General features: G+C 35.0%; 2 protein-coding genes across 8 annotated transcripts in view; both read left to right on the top strand.

The window, feature by feature from the left end:
• LOC109092696 (centrosomal protein of 89 kDa-like) overlaps positions 1-10566 on the top strand; it is a 61449-nt gene extending 50883 nt beyond the window's left edge. Inside the window, exons 21-22 of one of the 6 annotated variants that reach the window (XM_042727929.1) lie at positions 3280-3328; positions 9805-9938. In XM_042727929.1, the coding sequence (XP_042583863.1) occupies positions 3280-3292 (13 nt within the window). In that variant the 3' untranslated portion in view covers positions 3293-3328; positions 9805-9938. Of the gene's footprint in view, positions 1-3279; positions 3329-3459; positions 3867-9804 lie in introns of those variants that run through there. The other 5 variants (XM_042727931.1, XM_042727928.1, XM_042727930.1 and 2 more) reach the window with 5 other exon arrangements.
• A 3659-nt stretch (positions 10567-14225) lies between these two features.
• Positions 14226-25527, top strand: LOC109096910 (b(0,+)-type amino acid transporter 1-like). Of its 2 annotated transcripts, none has more exons than XM_042727943.1 (13): positions 14226-14381; positions 17608-17756; positions 19411-19558; positions 20393-20635; positions 20715-20840; positions 21151-21250; positions 21650-21694; positions 21847-21970; positions 22962-23065; positions 23170-23266; positions 23389-23538; positions 23855-24029; positions 24790-25527. In XM_042727943.1, exons 2-13 carry the CDS (start codon positions 17652-17654, stop codon positions 24849-24851), a joined length of 1479 nt encoding a protein of 492 aa, XP_042583877.1. In that variant the 5' UTR covers positions 14226-14381; positions 17608-17651; the 3' UTR covers positions 24852-25527. The 2 variants fall into 2 exon arrangements, with proteins under 2 accessions (XP_042583877.1, XP_042583878.1); XM_042727944.1 differs by lacking the exon at positions 14226-14381 and adding an exon at positions 16243-16490.

The following is a 25527-nucleotide window of genomic DNA, read 5'->3' on the forward strand; positions in this document are numbered from 1 at the left end:
CAAGCTGGCACAGCTGCAGAATCATCTGTCTAAATGTTCCATGTACTCTCATAATTACATTCACTTTTCTTTCATTTGCTACTTTCTCTGTCTTATGGCCCTCTGTACCTGTTCATTCTTGCAGCTTGCTTTTAGTTTGGGGTTTCTGAATAAGACAGTTATTCAGTTTCTGACTGAAATCCTAAAAAAATTACAAATTCAGAAACTTGAAATCTTAGCTGTACTCTCTCATGCCTAACATTTTTGATATTTTTAACAATATTATTGGTAACATTTTACAGTAAGGTTAAATGTATTGCTTGAACTATACTATTACATTATATATTTATATATTTTTAAAAACATAAGTACATTTTTAAGATTTCAAGTTGTGTAATTTAACATAGTTTAAGGTATAGTTCACCCAAAAATGAAAAGTCTGTCATTAATTACGCATCCTCATGTCTTTCCAAACCAAAAAGTCATTATTTTATTTTTTTGCACACAAAAAGTATGTTGAACCACTGATGTCACATGGACTGTTTTGTTGATATTCTTTGTATGTTTTTGGACCTTGATCGTAGTAGGACCCTTGCTGTCTATGCAGGATCAGAAAGCTCTCGGATTTCATTAAAAATATCTTATTTTATGTACTGAAGATGAACATAAGGTCTTACAGGTTTGGAACAACATGAGGGTGAGTAATTATTGACAGAATTTTCATTTTTTAAGGGGAACTATCCCTTTAATGTATTATGCACAAACATACATTATCCTAGATTTATTGTTCATTATTTTTTATCAAATCATCTTTCTCAACTGTGCTTTATTGGGTTTTATGATTATATATTTGGTGGAGCAGAGCCTTTTCTTTTGCTTTCTAAATAGCACAAAAGTGTTTCTGTATTTGAGTGCAGATGCCACGGGCAGCCTTGAAGCAGAAGAGGCAAAACTAGTTAAAAGGAAAGATGGGTTTTACATTTCCTTACTCTGCCTTGAAAAACACCCTTTCCTTTTTTTTTTAATTATTACCACTTCCTCAAGGCTGACACGAGTCAATAGCCTTTTCAAGGTTGTTATGGCAATGTGTATGGCAGAGTAGAGCTGTTGTGCTTATTATTGTGTTATTAGTCATATGTCACACAAGTTGTGTGCATGTGTGTGTGTGTGTGTGTGTAAAACACTAATAACAAAGAATGTATTGTAGGTTAATACTGTATGTGCAACACGTAACTGCATACAGCACTCACATATCAATAGTCAGTACTAGACAGGACAGAGACAAGTCAGACAGTCAAGGCAGGATAGAGTGTCCACTGTCCAGCTAAGGACAGACACGCATTGATGGACTCAGATCTGCTCTGCTGTCTGAACTGCTTACTTCATCCTCACAAACTATGATACACACTATTCTTGTTCAGAATTTGAGCCATGTCCAACTCAACTCAGCTCCACTTCTTGCAGTATACTCGCTCACCCAGTAAACGCTTACAGTCTCTCCCTCTCGCTCACTCTCTCAACATTACATCAAAGCTCATTTTGAAGTCAGTTCCCTACCCAAGCCTGAGTGTAAGTGAGGTTTTTAAATGTCAGCTTTGATACGTCAGTAAAATGCTTCTCCTTCAGAAGAGTTTGTTTTTATGTGTGTTTGAGATTACTTGTGAAGAATATGAAAGGAAATGAAAATGACTTTGTTTATATTCACTATGCATTCTCTCACTACGCAGCTGTTCAACCATCTGATTCAATCACTTTTTTTTTTATGTTTTTGACATTTCATTTTGACACCAAACACAATGAGGGGCTATAGTTCATGGAGAGAGGTGGCATTATTTGAGTGAAAAACCCATGGTGATTCACCAAATGATCTTATCTGTAGATGGTGGAGTATGGCCATCAGTGCACCTCATGATGCTGCTGTCACTCACTGTTTCTCTGTTTTCCTCTGTGTCTTCATGTGAGTGTGTGTATGAGAGTTTGCGGTGAAATGTTTTCTGGTTTAGTGCTGTGTTTGTTTGTTACCCTTTGTGTTGAATGAATGAACATTTTTTAAACACTGTGATGTTCAAAGGTGTAATGAACAGTCATTAAACTCTGTAATTGTTCTCTTATTTCCTGCATTCCCCCAAACAATTGGCAGATTTATTAAAACATTTATATGCCATGTTCATGAGTTTCCTCAGTGCCTATTAAAATAGGGGAAAAAAACAAATAAACAAAATAAGACACAAAAAGCATAAAAGAATATAAACAACCTTTCAAGCGTTTGAGATTGGTAAAGTTTTATTTATTTATTTATTTATTTTTTAATTATGCTCCCCACGGCTGTATTTATTGATGAAAAACAGAATACTGTAAAATACTATTACAAAATAGTTTTTCTAAATATAATTTAAAAAGTTTTTACTTCCTGTGATGGCAAACTGAATTTTCAGCATCATTATGCCAGACTTCACTGTCACATGATCTTTAAGTAATCATTTTAATATGCTGATTTTTATCTTAAGAAACATTATTATTATTAATTTTGAAAACAGTTGTGCTGCTTAAAATTTTTATGGAAACCATGATTTAGTTTTTAGGATTCTTTGATGAATAGAAATAGTAAACACAGCATTTATTGTAACATTATACTTTGATCAATTTAAAGTATTCTTGCTGAATCAAAATATAATTTTTTTTCAAACTTAATCGTATTGATCCTTAACCTTTTCGTGTCATTTTTCGTAAGACAAAAAAAAAAAAATCATCTTTTGTGTTGAGCAGAAGAAAGAAAGCCACAGAGGTTTAGACAGATATTTTTTTGTTTTTTTTTTCAGGTGAACTGTCTCTTTATTTCTTGAGGATTTCACTCAAACTGTGGGGTGGTTTGTAGTGCTGTGTGGGGGTGAGTGAGAGAGCAAAAGTTTAAAGTGTGGGCCAAACGTGGCCCTCAGTCAGGCTACATGCGGATCCGGAGAAATCTAATCGGGCTAATCTTTGCTGCTCATATTGCTTCTGCAGGCCGCTGAAACATTAGCTTCCAATCATATAGAGATTAGTGTGTGTGTGCTTTGAGATATATGTGTGAGAAAGAGAGATAAAAAGCTTGGTTATATACTGAAATGTCACCTGGCTGTGAGAGTGAGAACAGAAGGGGGAGAGAGAGAATGAAAAGGGAAAAGAAAGGAAAGATTAATGGACATATCTAAATTACACATACCCGCCTTGTCAAATTATATGGTCTTCTTGCTTGTATTATCATGGGCACGTGATGTGTCAGCAGTGTCGTTTATTGAAATTGATTCCTCCTTATCCCAGCAGTGTTGAGTGACAGCTGTGTGTGGCAGAAGGTCAGAGGTGAACGAAGGTGAGGTCTCTGTCAATCCTAAAACATCCTCATTTTAATGTCCTGTCTTCTCTCACCCTTAAACCTTCTCCTGTCTGTTTTTCTGCATAAAAATGACTCTCTTTTCATTTTTTTGGTACTGTTATGTGCAGGTGATAGACTCTCTCATGACTAAAGTGCTCAGCTTGAGGTGAACATGGCTGTGTTTTGGATCACTCTGTTGAGTCGACTGACAAGGCTGCCTGAGGAACAATGGAGAAATGTCAGATTTACAAATTACTGCCTGCAAAATGGCCTGCCATTCTAGTTTGTGCAAACCATTTTTGCAGAAAAGGATAGTTTATATGAATTACAGTTTTGTGGTTTTATCCGCTTTGTGGCATCGATTGAAAGAGGGAAAATGTGTGTGAATCTGGAAAAGCAGAGAGGTGTATTTACCTCACAGAGTATAAAGGAGATATGTTTGTGTGTTTCTCTCTCATGTCATGTTAGTGTTTAAAAAATGAAGGGGTCTGAAAAGGTTTTTGTATTTTGTAGGTCAGAATGATGTGAGTGATTTTAGCAGAACTGACAGCTGAAAATAAACAAATGCATCAGCATATGCTCACATTGATCGCTCTTTTTGAGATTAGTGTTCATTTGTATTTACAGCTTTTCTTACTTTGTTCAAAAAACTCACAGGCTTACATGTAATGAGACATTTTTATGCAATTTAAGACCTGTAGCCCTTGTGATCTCACCCTGTCACCTTGACCCTACCACACTTAATGATGCTCTGGTCTCTCTGGGTACAGACGGGTCTTGACGTGTTAAAACATTCATTTGCTCATCAGCCATTCTGTGTGAGCTGATCATGCAATACATTTCCACACACCTGGAGTAGAAGAATTACATATTACATAATATGATGGCATTGCAAATCATGTCTACCACATACAAATTATGACCACAATAGTCCCGCAGTAAGATTCAGTCTTTGTCATACTCTTACACACATAGATTTGTGTTCATGTGTATGCATGTGTTGGTCATATGTTGATCCACTCCAGTGGTATGTCTGAATCATCCTTCATTACGTCCGTAATCCATTACACACCACTAAAGAATTACATTAGGATTGCTGTATGTGAGTGTGCACGTATGTCTGTGTGCGTAAGACAAATTTGTGTGTGAGTGGCCATTTGTGCTCCTAATTTAACTTTGTAATGTACAGAAGCAAAATGAACAGATGAGACTGTAAAATGTAGAGTATGCTGCAAATTATACTGATTCTTTTGCTAATGTACATTAGCAAGGCCATGCGATGTTAAGATTAACTCTTAATTGTGCTGTAATATTTCCATATCCATATCTTGTGAGTTCAGTGCCATGATGCAGTCACAGATGTTTCGGATACACATATGAATTAATAATGTAACATTAATACTTAAATATTTATAAAAAAAACATTAGTCAATTGTATTATTTAATATCAATATTAATTGACTAATATTGATATTAATTATTATTAAATAAGGATGTGATTAAGATGCAGATGTTTTATCCAAAGAAACTTGCGATGGAATGTCTGGCTGAGTTTAATGATTTTTGATTAAATAAAATAATCAATAATAAAACTATAATTAATATAGGTACTCTATGTACCCCTCCATCATACAGTTGCAACTTGTCAAAAATATTAGAATTGATAGAATGTGTTCAGAAAGAAAAATTGGACCTACTTTTTATAAAGTATCTTTAACTATAAATTTTTTTTACAATGCACTTATTTTACTGAAAAATACATTTAATTTCTGTTGTTACATCTATAATTACATGTTGACCCCCACGCCTAAACCCACCCTTAAACTTACCCATACACCCCTAGCTAACACCAAAGGCATTTTGTAATACAACATGAACACAATATGTGCACTGTAACCTAAAAATTATTTATTTGTTAGGAAAAATCTAAAATATTTTGGGACAAAAATACATATCACCAATAGCTTTGTGGGCAGCGCGCCGACATATAGCACAGTTGTGCTTTGGGTGTCCCGAGTTCGAGTCCCGGCTCGCGGGCCTTTCCCGATCCCATCCCCTTCACATAGTAGTTAGTCACCTAATAGAAAGTAGGTCCAAAAAACATTATTTTGAAGTTTTTAATGAATGACTTTTTACGGTGTTATCATTGTACATTGTAGTGATGTATGCTGCCTGAGAGGGGTAACTGTTCTGTAGACTAGAGCAAAAAATGCTTGTTGATCACTGGCTGTTTAACTTAATTTTTTAGGTCATGATTTAAACCCAAGTTTAACAGAAACAAACTATGAGTAAATTAACAAAACTTAGTTGATCATGCCTCATCTCGTCTAAGGTACCACCTGAGCCAGGACTCCCATTGCTGCTTTCTCAACAACCATAGACTAGATCATGTGGTTACAAACCTAGGACTTTAACCGCTAGATAATGGAAGAAACCAAGCATGAAGTCAAACTATTATCTCTGACATTAGCCATTCACCAGTAAATTACAGCTTGGTTGATGTGACGTAGATGACTTGTATGGCGTCATTCAAAGTGGCTTTTACACACAGTGACACAGCAGAATGTACCACAACCTCATTACTCAAATTACTACTGCTTCCATAAACCTGCTCCCCAGTGCAGCATTCACAAAGTACTCTCCCATCTCTCTGTGTGTCTCTCTCATTTCTTTTTTTAATCTCTTGTAGAAGACTTTGATGCTAAAACCAGCCGGGTCAATATACTGGTCTCTCTCATCTTTCATCTCCTGACGTTCACCACTCAGACGTGTCACTTCTTTCCTTCACGCCCACTCGCACCCGTCTCTCTGGTCCTCTTCCCTCTCTCTTTTGGCAACTGGGTCATGAGAATGAGAGCGAAAGCAGACACTAGCAATCGATTAGATGGTGAGAGAAGGGCCCGCAGGAAGCATTATCTGAATAATTATTATTTTCTGCCTTCATGTATTTTAAAAGAATGATATTAGCGCAGAAAAAAAAGCCATTAACCTATAAACTTGTTTTTCTGCAAATATTTTTTCCTGTCAAGATTATTTATATGCACAGATCAGAATCTATGCAAATTTTTCACGTACTTTGACGATGCTTTCAGCTCTCTCAGCTTCATTTTTATCACATAAATGCACAAAAGTCTGCTAAATCCATGTGTGTGTCAGACATGTCTCCTCTGATCTGTCAGACTGTGGGTTTATTTGTCCCTCACTTCTGTCCTCTCTGCATCCCTCTGTCCTACTGTCTGTTCCCCTGAATGACACTATTGATCAGCTGACCCACCCACTGACAGCAATCTCTCTCTCTGTTTCTCTCTCTCTGTTATAAATCTCTAAGGTGACAGGGGCAGGCTATCTGTGTGCATAGATAAGGCCTTGTTTGGCTTTTGCTGAGACTGCAACAATAAGTGATGAATAGAGAGGAGGAAGGAGAGAGGAAAAGGGCACATACAAGGAGAAATAAAAGAGTCCCGAGGTGAGAATCTCATTAGGCATTCAAGACTGCCTGAAAACCAGATGAAAATGCACATAGCCATATTTTCCTGACTGTTTGTCAGGATGTACAAAGAGCAGCCTCAGGCAAGACATCAATGACAAAATGATGTATAATATTCAGTATTGGGACAAATTTGCTGTCTCAAGCTGTTGTGACTAAAATATGGATTTTTTTTTTAAATAAGCATTTTTAAGTTTGATTCAGAAATGTAGATTTAAGCTTGGAGGTTCAGAAATTGAGCATTGGTGAGAGTAAAGCTATTGGTTGTTTAATTAGGCTGTCAGTTCTTTTGTGTAATGAGTATGAGTAATAGGGGTGGGCAGGGTCTAATATCGATAGTATCGATTCCAACATTGGTATTGGTATCGGATCGATACTAGCCTGATGAGACTGATACTTTAGGTTAAGTTTCTCTCCTCTACTCTCAATACATTGTTTAAAACATTCAACAAAGAGACATCTGTGGATGTATATGCCGCTCTTTTCACGTATGCGAACATTACTGCTCCTCCCCTCCTATGCTATGTTTTTTTTGTGATGCCCTCACGTGACTCCAAGCAGATGCTTTTGGCTACATTGAGAGATGGAACGGTAGAACTCCGAGCTACTAAAGAAATGAAAAGTGGAGGAAGGAAATCCTTCAATAGTACATAGTGTATAACTGTATACCGAATGGCCTTTTTATACAGTATTACTGTCTTCAGTCATTAAACTACAATTGGCCTTTTAATATTACGTTCTTAATGCATTAAGCCACTTTAGATGTTTTCATTATAATGGTTTTCTATGGGAGTAAAACGCTGTCATTTAGCATGTTTGCGTATATATGGCCTTTTTATAACACTATCTTCCTCCATTACGCCATATTACATGTTTTTTATAATGGTTGTCAGTGAGAGGAAATTAAATTCAGCTTATATTCTGGGTTCATCTGCTTACCTGTACATACATAGTATATATTTAGTATATATTTTTATAAACTGTAAACCGAATTTGGCCTTTTCATATCACTGTCTTCATCCAATAAGCCACTTACGATAAACTTTTCTTTATAAGGGTTTTCTATGGGTTGAAAATCCATAATGTGAAAACTTTGAGCGTTGCTTTCATATTCGGGGCTCATCTGCATGATTGTAATAAGGTTTATACTAAGTTTTGTCTGTCTAATACTGAGTAATATAACTGTCTTAAGGTATTAAGCCACATTATGTTTTTTCTTTATAACTCTTTTCTATGGGAGGAAATTGCTTAACATGAAACTGCACATTTCTTTCATATTCTGGGCTCCTTTTAGAAAGGCAAATAATATCCACGTAGCTTTACGGTGCATGTAATATTTTAGTCATATAAACATTAGTTATTGTTCATTTTCAAAGTGTAATTGGTCATTTAAATGTATGTTTTTTAAAGGAAAAGTATTGGTATCAGTATCAGCGATACTGGCCCTGTATTCACTAAAATTTGAATGAGTAATGAGAGAAGAGAGGGATGTGCTGTTTAGATTTAGAAGATGTTGTTATTATTATTATTGTTATTTATAATTCCTGTCTCAACAATAGCATCTTTTTATATATTCAGAATTCACTACTGTATTTTAAAGTTTAAAGTATTTTATTCTCACCAAGGCTGCATTCAATCAATTACAGTAATATTGTGAAATATTATTACAATTTATAAATCAAATGTATTTTATTTTTAGCAGCCTTTACTTCAGTCTTAATTGTCTCACTATTATTCAGAAATGATTCTGATTTAGTGCTCAAGAAACATTTCTTATTATTATTCATGTTAAAAGCATTTGTGCTGCTTAATACTTTTTGTTTGGAAACTCTGATTCTTTGATAAATAGAAAGTAAAAAAAAGAAAACTTTAAACTTTTTAAATTGTTAAAATATTTATTACATTTTTATTCATTCATTCTTATTTTTTATTTATTTATTTATTATTTTTTCAAAATGACAAAAACATTTAATGAAGCTGTAATGTCAAACACACTTTTCTTGGGAAACAATAAGTAAGCCACGTTGGAAAAAACATGCCATTGCCAACAAATTCTTAAATTAATAAGAATTAAAGATACATTAAAAAAGTACAGTACACAAGTAATTTTTTTTGCAGTTTTAACAAAACTTGGCTTGGTCTCTTTGACACTGCTTGAGTCTGTCAGAGATGATGTTTATTGATGCAGGCAGAGGACAAGATGACAGATTAAAAGCACATCTTAAAGGTTTAGTTCACCAAAAAATGAAAATTCTGTCATAATTTTTTCACCCTCAAGTTATTCCAAACCTTTATCTTTCTTCTGTTGAGCACAAAAGATATTTTAAAGAATGCTGGTAACTAAACCATTGACTGAAGCCATTTACTACCATCCTATGGAAAAAATACAGAAGAAAGAAACTCATACAGATTCAGAATGACTTGAGGGTGAGTAAATGATGACAGTGTTTTCATTTTTGGGTCTATCCCTGTAAAAACACATGCCCGAAACCTGCAGTGTAAAGGACACTTGCAGAGATGACTCGCCACTTTCCACACAGTGGGAGATAAAGAGAGATAAAAAGTTGTCATAAACCGTGTGTGTGTATGTGGAAGCAAGGATGTGCATCAACAGATGGTCCGGTTAATTGATCTATGATTACGGCAGCTTACACCCCTCCACCGCTCGGTCATTTCATCTCTATCGTTCTCTCTCACTCTGTTCAAGTTTGTGCCTTAGCACATTTTCAGTTCATACATGTTATTATTGCACAGCTGAGCCCTCAAAAGCCTGGTGTGTGAATCCACTGGTATTGACTGGAGGGTACAAAATGACTGAAGGTCACAGAAATTTGTGTGCTCATGTGTATTCTGAATGCTTGTTTGTGTGAAACAGGCATTCTCCCTTTTCATAGTGTGTTATGATATGAGAGCTCATGTTTTAATCAGGAAAGCCTACCCATACTGCATTAAAACAAGCTCCTCTCTCTATCTTTGTGTTTCTCAGAGAGGTAGAAGGTGAATTGGAGGTGGTTTGGGAAGCAGCGACTAGAGAGGTGGTGTTAGGGAGTCCAGCCACCATGGCTCCAGCCCTACGCAGCACTTCCGGCCAGACTCCTGCCAGGATCCCTCGTGCAGAGGATCATTTGTCCTGCTCGCTGCCCCCTCCCTTCACCTCTAGACAGTGCTGTCTGCCACAGCCTTTACAGCGCAGTCACATGTTTGACTCTGACTCCGACCAGCACCAGAATCCGTCTTCTGATGAAAGTGACAGGAGTGGACGGGACTCCTGATATATTTCCATATCCTCCTTAACAAGTGATTTCATGTTCATGAATTCATTTACCTGAATGCTTAATATGTTTTATGTAAAGAAAAAGGTGTTCTTTCTCTTAACTATGACAAATGTGCTTTGATGCTTTTTCTGCATATATGTGTAAAACGGTGTCTAACCATATAAAATTCTTGATTGTTAATAATGATTATCCTGCAGATGGAGACTGGTACAGCATTTCAGAAAGCATTTGTGACAGAGCACAACAGCATATGAAATTCTATTAGACAAGCCACATGATGAATGACAAAGCAACAGAAATCTCTCTCTTATTCTCTCTGGGATGAAGGTCTTGCACAAAAGATTGCACTAATGATATCCCTTTTAATATTCTTTAATAAGGACAAAATATTGGATGATATAATTAGCATCCTGTTTGTTAGCATTCTAAAAATTCTGGGCAAAAATATGTTGGAATAAACAATTACATTATGAGTTTTGTTTGTTTTTCTGCTTATGACCTGCGGTGAGCTCAATTTTATTTGCTATTCCAAATTACTAAAAAAGTGCATTTGTCTTGAGGAAAAAGTAACTGCATTTGATTATCCATATACTGCCCATCAGCAAAGATGTCAAGGATATAAGGTTTTATTTATTTATTCTTTCTTTTATAGAATATTGCAGTTTATTATGATTAAGAAGAAAAAGCATACCACCAAAACACATTCAGAAAAAAACAATAAATGCCGATAAATAAATGAAGATCTGCACACATCAAGATATGGGCCAAAATGTTTTAATATAAATGATTTATCTGTGGCCAACATTTATTCTTTCAGTTAATGTTTTTGAAAAAATCAAATATGAAGTCTTTTTCTGCTCCATGTTGACTTTATCTAAATTTCCTGAATTTAAAGCATTTTTGCCAGTACAGGGAAATATAAAGAAGCATTGCTACTTTTTTAGGCAAAAAATACAATTATTTGCATTTTTAGTGTTATATATATAGTGTTTTATATATATATATATATAGTGTTATATGCATTTTTAGTGTTTTATATATATATATATATATATATATATATATATATATATATATATATATATATATATATTATTATTATTATTATTATTATTATTATTATTATGATTATTTTAATGTATATTCTGGGATAATAATACATTTCTATAATTTTAAATAATTTTTTCTTATGTTCCGTAGAAGTTGTTTTTTAAAGCAGCGTCTATATAAAAACACCTTAGGTTCTCCTGAGGAGAGAAATCTTAATTCCATAGATTTTAAACAGTGGTTTCTGAAGCAAATCAGCTGTGGTCAGGACAAAACTAGCAAGACACAGCTATAAAACCAGACAGTGACGCTATTGCAGTACACCTGATTGATTTTAAAAAAGTGCCTGTCTGACTGTTGCAGCATAATTAGGGCAGTCCATAATGGCATTGCACTATTTTAGAGCAAAATTATAACCCAGAAATCACTATTCACAAAACAAACCGCATTCATGGCGTCTCTTGAAACAGTGGCTCACAGAACTGCAAGCTCCCTGCAGAAATAGAGCACTATCGGCTAGCAGTAGGATATTGATTATAAATCTCATAGATTAGCAGTGGTGTAGTATTTCAAGTGTTAATTAACTGTTTATCGATTGTTATGCTTTAGTGGTTACGTCTTAAATGGTTTTGTTGATTTTTACTGACAGATTGCTGTTTATTGGAGCATGTGTATTTGTTATATTAATATGACAATGGTGAATTTTTTTTTTAATGTCACAGAAATCTTTTAAGACCAGATATCTGTCTAATAGTGCAGCCCGGTGAACTGGAGAGTTGAGAGACACCTGCAGTGCTTTGGTAGATGTTATATCAGGAATCTTTATTTTAGGATGAAATGTAGGACAACTGTCTGCAACAGTCTGCACAGAGCTACAACTTATCACAGGTAAGAGTAAAAAAGCATTGTGTGTGTGTGCGTGTGTGTGTGTGTGTGTGTGAATGAGAGAGAAAGGCTGTTTGTATGCGTATGAGTATGTGAAGCAGCTCTGTGGGTACAGGCCACTTCACAGGCCCAGAGGACTGAGGTTCTGACAGCGGAGAAAAATGACGAGGACATCTTACACTGTTATTTGGCCCTGAGTTCGCTCACAACCAGTGAGCAAAACACACACAAGTACACCTCTCTAGCTGTCTTACTTTCTAACTATTCTGTTAATTTATTTATGTTACTCAACCTCTTACTTCAGTAGTGGGCTATTAGTCATCCGTTTTGAGATTAGAAAGACATGTTCAATCAAAGCTTTTCATTTGCTTCCCTAGAATTCCTCATCTACATTTACTCCAAAATGAGGAACTAAAATGATGCACATTAGAATGATGGAATTGAACCTAGTCAGTATTGACATCAGTCTGTTTCATCATTGGTGCTAATAGAACTAATAGAAGACGTGAAAGGTAGTGCTGCCATCTGCTGGAGATTAAATCAAGGATATATTAAAATAAATGTCACGCAGACTAATGGATAACTGGCAATACCTTTAAAATCATACAGACCACCGAAAATACCATTTTGGAGAAACACAGGCCTGATGAATCTGTGATGCATTTCGTGATAGGCCATCTAGATAAATCACACAGTGTGGCATAAACATATATACTCATACTCTTGAGAATTTACAGCTCTTGCTGAACAGTTAAAACCCCTGATAGAGGAAGAGCTTGTTAAAGTTTAGTACCTGTCCTATGGGATGGCCTATCGATTGTTTTTTATCTAGGCTAACATCTCAGTGTAAGGTCATCTGGTGCCCTTTCAAGCTCTCAATCACACTATTGTGTTCTTGTAAATAGAGCACACTCTTTACACTTGCATTTCTTTTTAGTAGCACTTGTGCTCCTTAAACTCTTCCTAAATCAGATATATCAGAAATATATGTTTTTGGGAAACCTGAAATACATGCTGTCTCTCTCTCTCTCTCTCTCTCTAACATATATATGCATAATATATGTTAAAGTGATTTACAAATTTAAGGATTCAATTTGAAAATAAAATAACTTATCTGGCTTATGCTTAATACTTGAATTATAATAATATTTGAATAATAAATGCTTAAAACATTTAACTAAACTAGTGTATGTATTCATAATTATGGCTTATTGAAATACATATTGAACTATTTTTCTATTACCGTGGGCTCTTTCTATTGACTGTTCTCTGTTTTTTTATTATTATTTTTTTTAGACCACATATTTTTCTCAAACAAAATGTTAAAAACTAAACACTGAGGCAAGCAACAAAAAGGGAAGATTTAATTCTACTACTAGTGTAATTTACAGAACCAAAAAGTCTTATGATACTCTTTAGGAAATCGGCACGTTCTAATAAAACAGAAGAACTGATAGCAGTGTATTTTGTGTTTCAGATATGGGGCAACTATATAACAACGACTTCCACTTTTCGAGACATACTCCTCAACTTCATTGGTCTTTGGGTCAAAACATCGCAGTCTGTTTTATCAAGGTTTGTACCTTAATGCTGATCACTAGACAAGCTGTGCCAAGTTACTGATAATAATTAAATAAATAAATAATTACTTTTTATTCCTTGAAAGGTTTCTTAACCCTGATTTAAAAAAAAAAAATCTACTAAAATTGTGTACAAGACTAGCAATGTGCATTAAGAGAATAAATAGGCTGATTTAGATTTCCGGTTTAAATTTAATACTGTGCAGTCAAAATAAATATAAATGAGCGATATTCTTTCACATAGATTTTTTTTAATCATTAAATTTTTTTATGTGTCACTTTAGGATAACACACCACATTTGTCAACCATTGATTTAAGTCAAATCTTACTGGTAACTTTAACTTGAACCCTCCAATTCTGAAACAGAATAAAACAATAAAACATGGGCATGGGTCACTTCATGAAGACAATAAACATTTACAAAACACATATATTTTAAAACAAATGCTTTTATGAGACTCACATACTCATATAGAATGAATTAAAGTTAATGAAATAGTTTGGTACAGTAGAAATGTTTATTTAATGTGAATAATTTTCTCTCTAAATGTTCATTGATCAGATGGAGAATGAGTTACATAAACATGAAGTCCCTCGGAGATGTTCCTCTGTGTTGCACGTGAAGGAGGGATGCGCACAGCTAGTCATCTGTGACGGAGTTGGGTTAATTGTTAGCTGTTCAGATGCCAACTAGAATGTGTGTGTGTATGTGTGTGTGTGTAATCTCTGCTGTAATCGCTTGGAGATTCAAATCTGAAGTGGAGCCCATCTAAAGGTAAGGAATCGTGTAAAGAGTGCACTGTTGAAATATTCATAACGTTTTATATCTAACAGTGTTTGCCACAGGTTTGCATGTCCTTGGATGTTCCTCAGTGAATTAATATTATGAAAACTGAATAGAAGTACAAGAATAATGGTGCTTTCTGGACAAAGTAGATCAATACTGTGGTGTCTTTCAGCCGTGAAATTCTCACTTTGCTTAATATCTATTATAAACCTCAAGCAGATTTATTTTAAGGTTATTTCATGGTTAACAATCTGAAGATTGACAATGAGAGCAGTGATGCTGTTTGTCTCAGTCTCAGATAAAGCCAAATAACAGCTATATAAAGGGAAATTAGTGTGAAAAATCTGAGTGAAAAATCTCTGAACCTCACTTGTCAGTCTCTCTGTCTGGTATTATATAGTTATGGTAGTGTATAGGCAGTAGTGAGTGAAAATCACTGTTTCTGAGTGTAATGTGTTAACAATATCGGAAAAACTGAAACTTACTCATCTTGTCAATAGTAGTTTGTGATGGGGTTTTTTTATTGGTGTGTATCATTTAGTGTTTATATCATTTGCAGTACAGTATGTGGAGATGAGGAATTGTTGAAACACTGGGGTAGTTACATAGTAACAGCAAGTTAGATCTGTGCTGTAATTATAATGTTTTATTTGTATTTGTAAACAATAAAAGAAACAACACTACTCCATAACAACAACCACAATGATAACACATTAACAACAATGGCAACAACAGCTGTAAAATTATAACTTAAAAGCTTCACTAAAGAGATATGTTTTGAGTAATTTCTTAAAACAATTAAAAGATGGAGCATTACTAATAGGAGAAGGCAGAGAATTCCACAACATGTGAGCAATACAAGAGAAAGACCTCCCCCCCATAGCCTTGAGTTTACAACGAGGCTGGTACAGAGTAAGAGAACCAGCAGAGCGGAGAGACCGAGATGGTGTGGACACTGTGACCAAATTACAAATATAATCTGGGGCCAGCCCATGTACTGCTTTATAAATTAATATAAGAAAAAAAGTCTTGTCAATAGTAATTTGTGGTGGGTTTTATTGGTGTGTATCATGTAGTGTTTATATCATTTGCAGTATGTGGAGATGAGGAATTGTTGAAACACTGGGATAGTTACATAGTAACAGCAAGTTAGAGCTGTGCTGTAATTACATGGAAAAACTTTACAATACGGTTCTATTTATCAACATTATGTTATGGTAATATGTTATGTATTAGCTATCATGGACATTGAACAACATTCTTACAGTATTTATTCATCTACATGAATGTTCATTTCTACATATACAAATACATTAGCAATTCAAGTTGAAGAATTGAATATTTCTGAATGTAGTATGAACAAACATGAATAACAATGATCAATAGTACATTTGTAAATTCACATTAAACTAGATCAATAATTGCTGTAAATTGCCAGCAAAAGTTAGATGAGAAAGTACTTTTTTAATCCTAAATTCTTGAAGATCATATCAAGTCATTTTTATGTGTAACAATAATTCAGCAGAGAGCTGTTTAATGCCTGGTTTTCTGTGGAACTCTGTGTAGAGATACACTGGGTTCTGACTTCAAAGTTAACCACACTCATTGGCCAGCTTTTGAACTCGACAAATAAAATGGAGAGCCAGCAGAGACGAGTACATCAGTCAGAAAAGCTCTTGACTGTATAACATATATGATGTTGATATTGGAGTCGGGGCTTGCACTGCTTTAATTATTTACAGGCCTGTATGTATTTGAGCACTGGCTTCTATTGAGCTGTATTGGTTGTGCTTTGATCTGAGACGGTTCTGTTCTGTTCTGTTCTGGCTTCCTTGGCTTTATGCTGTCACCCCCTCTTTCCAGCTAAACCATATCAAATGTCCCTTTCAAAGGAGTATTGTGTTGGTCAGAGCCTGCTCACCTTTAGCCAACCCTAGTCCCTCTCCTCCTTCTTATCACGTGTTTGCTTCAATCACGGTCAGCCTGGAGAATGACTGAACATCGAAAGTCCCACCCACTTTTGTTGGTTGTTAAATACATACATTTGGAAATGGATCAGAACTTGGGATATCCGCAGGAAAAACTGATGCATTGCAGGTTTGTCTTTCGCCTCGAGTTAAACATGATTGTAATGTGACGGTGGAATTGGTAGCACTGAAAGTAAGCTTGAGTTAACCTATAGTTTGTCTTGCTAACTGCACCTGAAAAAAATGCATTTAGAAAATATCCAGTACCTTAGTTTTGTTACAGTATTGTAGCGATGTTATTGATAATGTGATTGTCAGTTCTTGTCAGTTATAAAAGCATGATAAACAATTGACAGAAAAGGAAAGAGTCATCTTAACTGACGTATTGATTTGTGTTTGTTTATACTGTAAATCTTTAAGGTAAGTGAGAGTATTTACAAGGCTACATAATGGACCATCCACACATGAATGTATCTGTCTCCAAATCAATAGCCAAATCCTATTTAATTTACTCATGCTATTTATTTTCAGTAGGTTTAGCATCAGTACCCACTTGTGGACATCAGCCTCAGTGTCTTAATTGTAGAGGACATACAATAATTTCCTATCTGTGTAGAATGAGAAAACAGATTCTTTGAGATAAAGTCTTTGGATTACTTGATTAGCACAGTACCTGATGCACAAATAAATGGATTTTAAAATAACTTCTATTGAGTTTACAGTAGAATTGTAATATTACGTATTCTATATTATGTATGTGTTATAATACTCACTTTCTCTCAGATTTTTTGCAGTCGATTCTAGTCAGTGCTTCTTGACTGTAGTATAAACTGAACCTTTTGCTATTGTACTGTAGTTGCTAGGAGACAAACTGATTTGAGTTGAAGTGCATGTAAAGCAGATGTTATTGTGTATGAATCAATAGATCTATCAGAGAGCCCATAACATCTTGACAGACATTAGCAACAGTAAAACACTATAATGTCTTTAACCTTTAACTTGGTCTTTAGGTTGCTTGAAGTAATCTGATGTGATGAGCTCCACAAGCACAAGACATCAAAACAACAGAAACTAAGAATAAAAGTCTTTCTCCTTGTTCGATTTCCATTATGTCTTTTAGATCAGGGTCAGGCTTGGTTGTTTTCTTCTCTTTTTTTTAATTAATGAACTATTTTCCAATTGATTGTAATATGCATAATAATGTTTATAGTAAAAAGTATACTATATTTTTGTCTGTATTTATTCAGTCTGACTGCACAAAATTAGGAGTGGACTGTTGATCCTGTGAACGATGGATGAAGATCTGAAAAAGACGAACCCTCTCAATGGGAGCGTCTCAGGGGCTTTGGATGCCAAAAAGCCCGATCAGCCAAAAGCAGCAGTTCTGGAGAAGAATGTGAGTATGAGAGAAAGAGAATCTTACTCGTTATGAGCACACATAAGAAAGGGAAGGATGTTGCATGATCACTGGTTTCTATCCAGACGCGGTCGTAAGGGTGTGTGAAGGGTTTAACTGTGGGTCAACCTGGCAGTGCCTGTCATCATCACTGCAGTGCAATCCCTCCCCTTCCTGACCCGTCTGTCTGTATATTCTTTTGTGACTCCCACTAATGACAAGTTTGACTATTTATATGTAAATACTATTTATATGTAAATTTGCATGAATAAGGACACGGAAGGTCATATTACTACAAATAGCTTTAGCTTATATTAAAAAAAAAACAGGCAGCTTCAAGTTTCATTCCACCTTTAATAAAAGTGTATTGAGATCATGTAGAACATTAAATTAGGGATGCACAGATATTAATATTCTGGTTGATATGTTGAATTATTATTTGTTACTGTTGATAACCAATTAAATGACAATTCTATATAAAATAAAACCTAAAACCTAAAATCAATTAGTTTAAATGTTACAAATGAATTTAGACATAACATAATAACATAATGAAAAGGATGTCATTATTGGAAAGACTGAGTGAACAAGGTGCAGAGGAAGACTGCCTTTGTGGACAATCTGTTAACCTTTCTTGATATCATGAAAACAATCAACAACAACAACGACATGATGGACACTGGGAGGATCTCATCAGACTAGCACAAAACCTATTGCAAATAAGTTGGCTGCAAATGCAGCATGAACCATTCAGCTTCTGCCAACTCATTTAACTCTCTGAATATCGTCAGTTACAATAACAACCCGTCAGCCTGTGCCATCTAGAGTTTCATGACTGAACTATATATTTATTTCATAATGGGAGTTTTCCCCACTTTCAATTGTTTTACTTCAATGAAAGATTAGAATTTAGCAAATATTTTTAATGAAAAATCAAAAGGATAAACAGTAGCAGATTTATTTTCACAGCCACCTTTGCTCATATTTACCAAGGGTGCCAATATTAGTGTGTGTGTGTGTGTGTGTGTGTGTGTGTGTGTGTGTATATATATATATATATATATATATATATATATACATATTTATTTTTGTTGACATAATATATATGTGTATACTGTGTATATTTATTATGTATATATATAAATATAAACACATACATATATAATGTAAACAAAAACTTTTATTTTGGATGCGATTAATTGTTTGACAACACACACACACACACACACACCAGTTCTTTCTGGTCCTCAAATATGATTGGCTGAGAGCCTTTTCCAGCAGTGTAATATTCTAGTGATAACAGAACTCTAACCATTTTTCCGTTTGTATCACTCCACTTGCAGTATTTCTCATAGCGAGTGTCATAGCGGATGCCCAAATTCACTATAATTTTATAAATAAAACTGTTTTTGTGTCAAAGAATGTCATTTTTAAAGATTAACTTCAATGGCAAAGCGATGTACCTGAAAGTACAAAATAGATTAAATTAACATTAAAATTTATATATCCAACAAATATCACTAAGTAAAAAAAATCTCAAAATAAAAATCGTATGTGGTATCGATATATCATGCATCCCTAATTTTAATATCACAATACTTAAATTACTGTACATAATGAATGAAACCAGCACCCTTTAACTTGAATGTCTCAGGTGGGTCTGTTAAGTGGCATCTGTCTGATAGTGGGAACAATGATCGGCTCGGGGATCTTCATTTCTCCCAAAGCAGTTCTGGAGGGCACTGGAGCAGTGGGTCCATGTCTGTGTGTGTGGGCGGCGTGTGGAGTGCTGGCTACGATGGGTCAGTATACGCACAACAGACACATTATCTATAAGGCTGCTCAAAAGCCTTGTTGATAAGCCTGATATACCCTCATAACAAAGATAAATGAGTGAGATTAAGCATTGTCACCTCATGTATTGTCACCTCATGTATCGTGTCATATTTGTTTTGGCTGTTTGATAATCTCTCCACATGATGTAACAATAAGATTCACTGTTTCTTAAAGCAAAATACAATCTTTCTGTAATACAGTATAACGTAATTTATGTCCAAAGGTTGCTGTTTTATTAATTGGTGCTATATTTTATTGCTAACACTTTACAATAAGGTTCACTTAATTAACAATAGTTAGTGCATTGGATATCAGAAACAATGAACAGTATTTTTACACTGCTGTTCAATGTTAATTTGTTTTGTTCATAATACAAGAATAAATACTAAAATTAATTTATGAAAGTTGAAATTTTAAGTAGTATATTTAAAAATTAGCATCAAGCGAGATTGTTAGTGTCAGATGCATTAAATAATGTTAGCATACTGAACCTTTTTGCTCCATCCTTGCAGATTGGCATCCTTGCAAAATTTCTAAATCTAAATCTTTATTTTATCCTGCACTTCCTGCTGAGATTATAGTTGGGCAAAGTCAAGGAGGTTAATCAGATATGTTCACTCACTCCGAAACCCTCAGTCGGTCGTTTTAAGTCACATAATGTTCGCGAAAATTCACAATACACCGAAATCCTCTTTAGTTTAATACCGACTCTGCCTGCAGAAGACCTTTCGGTAATGGACTCATTGACCACAGCATGAACACTGAGAAACTAAGAGGTTTGCATGTGCATGCGTGTGCAGGGGCCCTCTGCTATGCTGAACTAGGCACAATGATCATGAAGTCTGGTGGAGAGTATCCGTACCTGATGGAGGGTTTTGGGCCATTGCTGGCATACCTATATTCCTGGAGCACTATCATCGTGTTAAAGCCTTCGTCATTTGCCATCATCGCCCTGAGTTGTGCCGAATATGCCTCCACACCGTTTTACCCAGGGTGCACTCCTCCTCAAGTGGTCACCAAGTGCTTGGCTGCAGCTTGTATCTGTATGTACAGGTCTAGGCTCTTTTTTTATATCCAAATGATGTTATACTGGACTCAACTGTTGTCTGTTCTCTCCATCAGTAATAATTACAGTCATCAACTGTCTGAGTGTGAAGCTGGCCTACAGAGTGCAGAACTTTTTCACGGCGGCCAAACTCTTGATTATTTTCATCATCGTGATTTCAGGCATCGTTCTGCTGGCTCAAGGTACCTCCTTTACCCAATCTGATAATCTCAAAGATCTGGTATCTCCTCCGTCTTTATGACTCTTATCTCATGTTATATTATTTTTTATTGACACCTGACTTACGTGACACATTAGTATTTTAGTATTCAAATAAACAGACTGAGCTCAAATACATTTTGATACAGATAAAGAAATTATTTTTTTATTATGTTGTGAAAGATGACTCATCATAGACTATGGCCAGAGATGCGTTTAGATAAGGTGACCTCTGTGAATGTTCAGTGGAAGATCAATAAAATGTATCTTTTTATTGTTGTAATTGTTTTTTAGGCAACACTCAGAATCTCAAAGACCCATTTGCAGGGGCAACAACATCATTTGGAGCAATTGGCCTTGCATTTTACAACGGACTATGGGCTTATGATGGATGGTAAATTATTGATGAGCTCATATAATGTTGCACATGTGGCATATGAGGCGAATGTGTTCATCTTCTTGTAACATACGGTTTCTTCCGAGTCAACATTCAAGTGTGCTTTCAGCTCTGGGAATCATTCACACAATCTAATGATTTCTCTGTTAAAGCAACATCTGATAAGAGTGGACTTTCAACACATGTGATATATGTGCTCAAATGGGAAAAGGGAATTGAATGCTTTTCGAAACTTCAGTGCAGTAGGAATTTCTTTTTTTTTTTAGTTGCCTGGACTTTCATCAGATCATTCTCAGTCCAGGGCTGTTTTGTTCTGAGAGAAGCAGGCACAAGTCTAGAAGTCAGCTTCAGTCAACAACGGCAATTCATTTAAAAGTCCTTTTGTCTTTTTCATAGGAATCAGCTTAACTTCATAACAGAAGAGCTGAAAAATCCATACAGGTCAGAGTGAAATGAAACTTGGCATTTTAATTCTATTTTTTGAAATCATATGAAAACTACATGTGCATATAAGTTTCCCCCATTAAATTTAGCATGTGCTTCAGTGTTAGCCATGAAGTCTTATTGTGTTGTTTTCTTTTTTTTTATAACAGAAACCTTCCCCTGGCAATAATTATTGGGATTCCCCTGGTAACTGTGTGCTATATATTTGTCAACATTGCATATTTCAGTGTCATGACCCCTACTGAACTTCTGCAGTCTCCTGCTGTTGCTGTGGTGAGTGTGCATTATCATAGTCATAGTCACAGGCTGTGTCTGAGCAGGTATTCCTTTTGAATAAGTAATTACTCTGCAACTGCTGAAAAAGTATGTTTTATGTAGTATGAATGTGTAGTATGAATGCCATCTGGATGTACTACATTGGCATGTTGTTGTCATTATCATGTGAGCCACTAGCATCAGTTATGTTGCTTATATATGGCCACATGGGATAGTAATTTGTCCATTGTATGCACACTTCAGATTGTCGCTAGAAGTAGCAAGTCATCTGGGTGAATTTGGATGTACTTCTCTTTTCAAATACAGTTTTTTGCCTACTGTGTAGTAGGAAAGCATGCATTTTCGAATGCAGTCACTGTTGTGGTGATTATTGAGAAAAACAGCAGAACTTGTTTTGTTTATGGAGAGCTTGGTCAATCAGGCCAATAAGAGACTAATAACTACAACTTTTCCCTTTTATTAAACAAATGCATCATAAAAATATCTACAAATGTATGAAATTTATCTGGGATCAAAACCATGCAGACACTGTTTAATGGACACTTAGCAGGGCACCGTTGAAATTTCGAAACATTTTGAAATGGCCTGTTACTGAAATTACATCACACCATATTTTGATACTCGCCCCAAATCACTGGTTCAAAACAAATGATTCACAAAGGTTTCAAAGCTTCACATAGCAGTGTTTCAGAAGCAAACATCACTAGTTCCCACAACCAAGGAAAACCTAAAAATATATATATATTTTCCAGCTTTGCTTAGTTCTATAAATCGCAAAAAGCCAAATAATTGATTTTTGCAAGCAATGTATTTTTAAAACCCTTACACGAATCATAAACAATTGGATTCATCATTGTGGAAATTCATAGGTCAGTGGATTTTGAGAATTACATTTAATGTCAGTTTATTTGAAGTTATCAGTGAATATAATTTTTTATGTAATATGATCCTTGAGTTGTTTTTTAATAAATCATTGGTTACTTCACAGACCTTCGGTGACAGAGTGCTGTACCCATTATCATGGATTGTGCCTTTATTTGTGGTGTTTTCCACTTTTGGTGCAGCCAACGGGAGCTGTTTCACCGCAGGCAGGTTAGGAAATTCAGTTTTATAGAAGTTTGCACACTGGAAAATGGATGAATGTTGTTGTCTGGACCTGAATCTCACTGTCTGTTGTGTCTGTGTGTATATGTTAGGTTGACACATGTGGCGGGACGGGAGGGCCACATGGTTAGGATCATGTCGTACATCAGTGTGAAACGTTACACACCTTCTCCAGCTCTAATGTTTAATGTAAGTCTCATGTAATATTACATTCTCAACACTATTACATCAAATATATGACAACAGTTTTAAGCACATTAACAATATTTAAGTTTTATGATTAAGTATTTGTTCTTGTATGTGATTTGTAGGGCATTGTGTCAATCATCTACATCATGCCTGCAGACATAAACACTCTGATCAATTACTTCAGTTTTGCTCAGTGGGCTTTCTATGGGCTCACATGTCTTGCGCTCATTGTTATGCGATTCACCAGGAAGGAGCTTCAGAGACCTGTTAAGGTTAGAGTGACACCTCATCATCACAATCAGAAGATTCATGTGGATGAATTAAAAAACTTTTGAATTTTGCTCAGCATTTGCATTTATATGTAATCATTTAGCAGATGCTATTATCCAAAGCAACTTGCACGTTTTCTAAATTACGACATTAAAAGCTATTCGTGATATGACCCAAGTGTTGCAAAAGGCAACTTTCAAGAGGAAGCTAGAATGAAAATATTTTAAAAGAACTTGAAAAGAAAAAGGTTTATATAGCAGGTAATCTATTGTAAAATGGCTACCCGACATAAAAATGTTTGCTTTTTGTTTTTCTCAGGTGCCGATAGTCATCCCTGTTCTGGTGGTGATTGTGTCCTGCTATCTGGTTCTTGCTCCCATCATAGACAAGCCGGAGTGGGAATACCTGTACTGCACAATGTTCATAGTCGGTGGTCTTCTCTTATATGTACCCTTCATTTACTACAAATTCAACTGGACTCGCTGCATCATGAGTAAGTAGCTGGAAATTACACATTTGGATATATTCTAGTGAGCAAAATCTATGTTTGTTTTGACTCTTGATAAATGTATCATAATTTTCAATTATATATATATATATATATTTTTTTTTTTTTTTTCCCTGAATAATATATTGCTTCTAAGTAACATTCTTATTGCTTCTTAGTTCAGTGGTCCAAATATCTTTGAAATCTCATTTGGTATTATTATCTATGAATTAAAAAACAGGAACAATACATTTTTGTATGTTTTTATTTTTTTAATTGTTCTGGGTTCCATATACTATAATTAATCAGTTTTATGATGTTTGTGGGTCAAACTGAACATGCCTGGTTTAAATACAATTAACCAAAAATCACACTGTGCAAAATAATAAATAGTAACCAATGCAATTAGCAAATAGATCAAAACAGTATTCTAACAAAATGATGACTTTACACATTCAAAAGTAAAATCAATTTGAAAACATATGATAAATAAAACTATATTAAACAAATAATTTAACACTCTAAATGTATTAACTATTTTCATTTTCACAGAATGTCAATAGGCCTATACTGTATACAGTAATTACATTTTTTTTTTTTTTACTCTCTATTATCCTAAAAACCTGGTCACCCTACTTTTAAGGTTGGTTTTAGTGGATGTTCACTAGTACCAAAAACATTTAGTTTAAGGAATGGCTAATAATTAAATAGCATCTCTTCCCATGTCAAACACCAAATTCTTAAACTTGAACCGTGATTCTTCCAGGGCCACTCACCATGCACCTTCAGCTGCTACTGGAAGTCGTTCCTCCTGAAAAGACTAAGTGACAGATATCACACTGGAAGAGCCACAGATGGATGACCAGCAGTGGACCACACACTGATCCATGGAAATGTGGATAAAGGATCCTTAAAGGGAACATGGCTGCACATGGACAGATTGTTTTAATCTTATTATTACTTCTTATGCCTGACCAGCTATTGTTTTACAAGTCTCTCCTGGGTCACAGGGATATGTTTTTATTTTAAAGAATAACACAACACTTCCATGAACGTCTGTAAATTCAGAATACTTCCAGTTTATCTAACTTATAATTGTGTGTTGTTATATGCAAGTTTGTTGTACAGAATTGCAAGGTAAAATGATGTTTCCTTGAATGTTAAACAGCTGTTTTCAAACAATGACTTTAGGATGTATGATTAGACTCAGACCCATAAAATCACAGCAGATTAAGAATTGTAGTAATGTAAATCCTGAAGTAGCCTATTTAAAGAGTTACTTGTAGTGCAACAGTGGGGTTCTTGAATTAAAATTCCCATTCATTTTCTCCATATAGGGGAATTATTAAAACAATCACGTGGAATTATGTTGCACTCTATACTTTAGAGATGCTTAGCTAAGTCTAAATAATAAATGACATATTTTAACATTTTAACTCTTTATTATATATTTTAATTTCAATCAATGGCTATTAAAGTTGGACAATACTCGGGTCATTTTTAA

The sequence above is a fragment of the Cyprinus carpio genome, chromosome B7 (assembly GCF_018340385.1).
Source record: "Cyprinus carpio isolate SPL01 chromosome B7, ASM1834038v1, whole genome shotgun sequence".
Classification (NCBI taxonomy): Eukaryota; Metazoa; Chordata; class Actinopteri; order Cypriniformes; family Cyprinidae; genus Cyprinus; species Cyprinus carpio.

Bases quoted from the DNA above. Each gene is read 5' to 3' on its own strand.
- LOC109096910 (XM_042727943.1), top strand. From the start codon at position 17,652: ATGGATGAAGATCTGAAAAAGACGAACCCTCTCAATGGGAGCGTCTCA. The intron at 17,757-19,410 runs GTGAGTATGAGA...TGAATGTCTCAG, and splicing joins CAGCAGTTCTGGAGAAGAAT to GTGGGTCTGTTAAGTGGCAT. The intron at 24,030-24,789 runs GTAAGTAGCTGG...TGATTCTTCCAG, and splicing joins CTGGACTCGCTGCATCATGA to GGCCACTCACCATGCACCTT.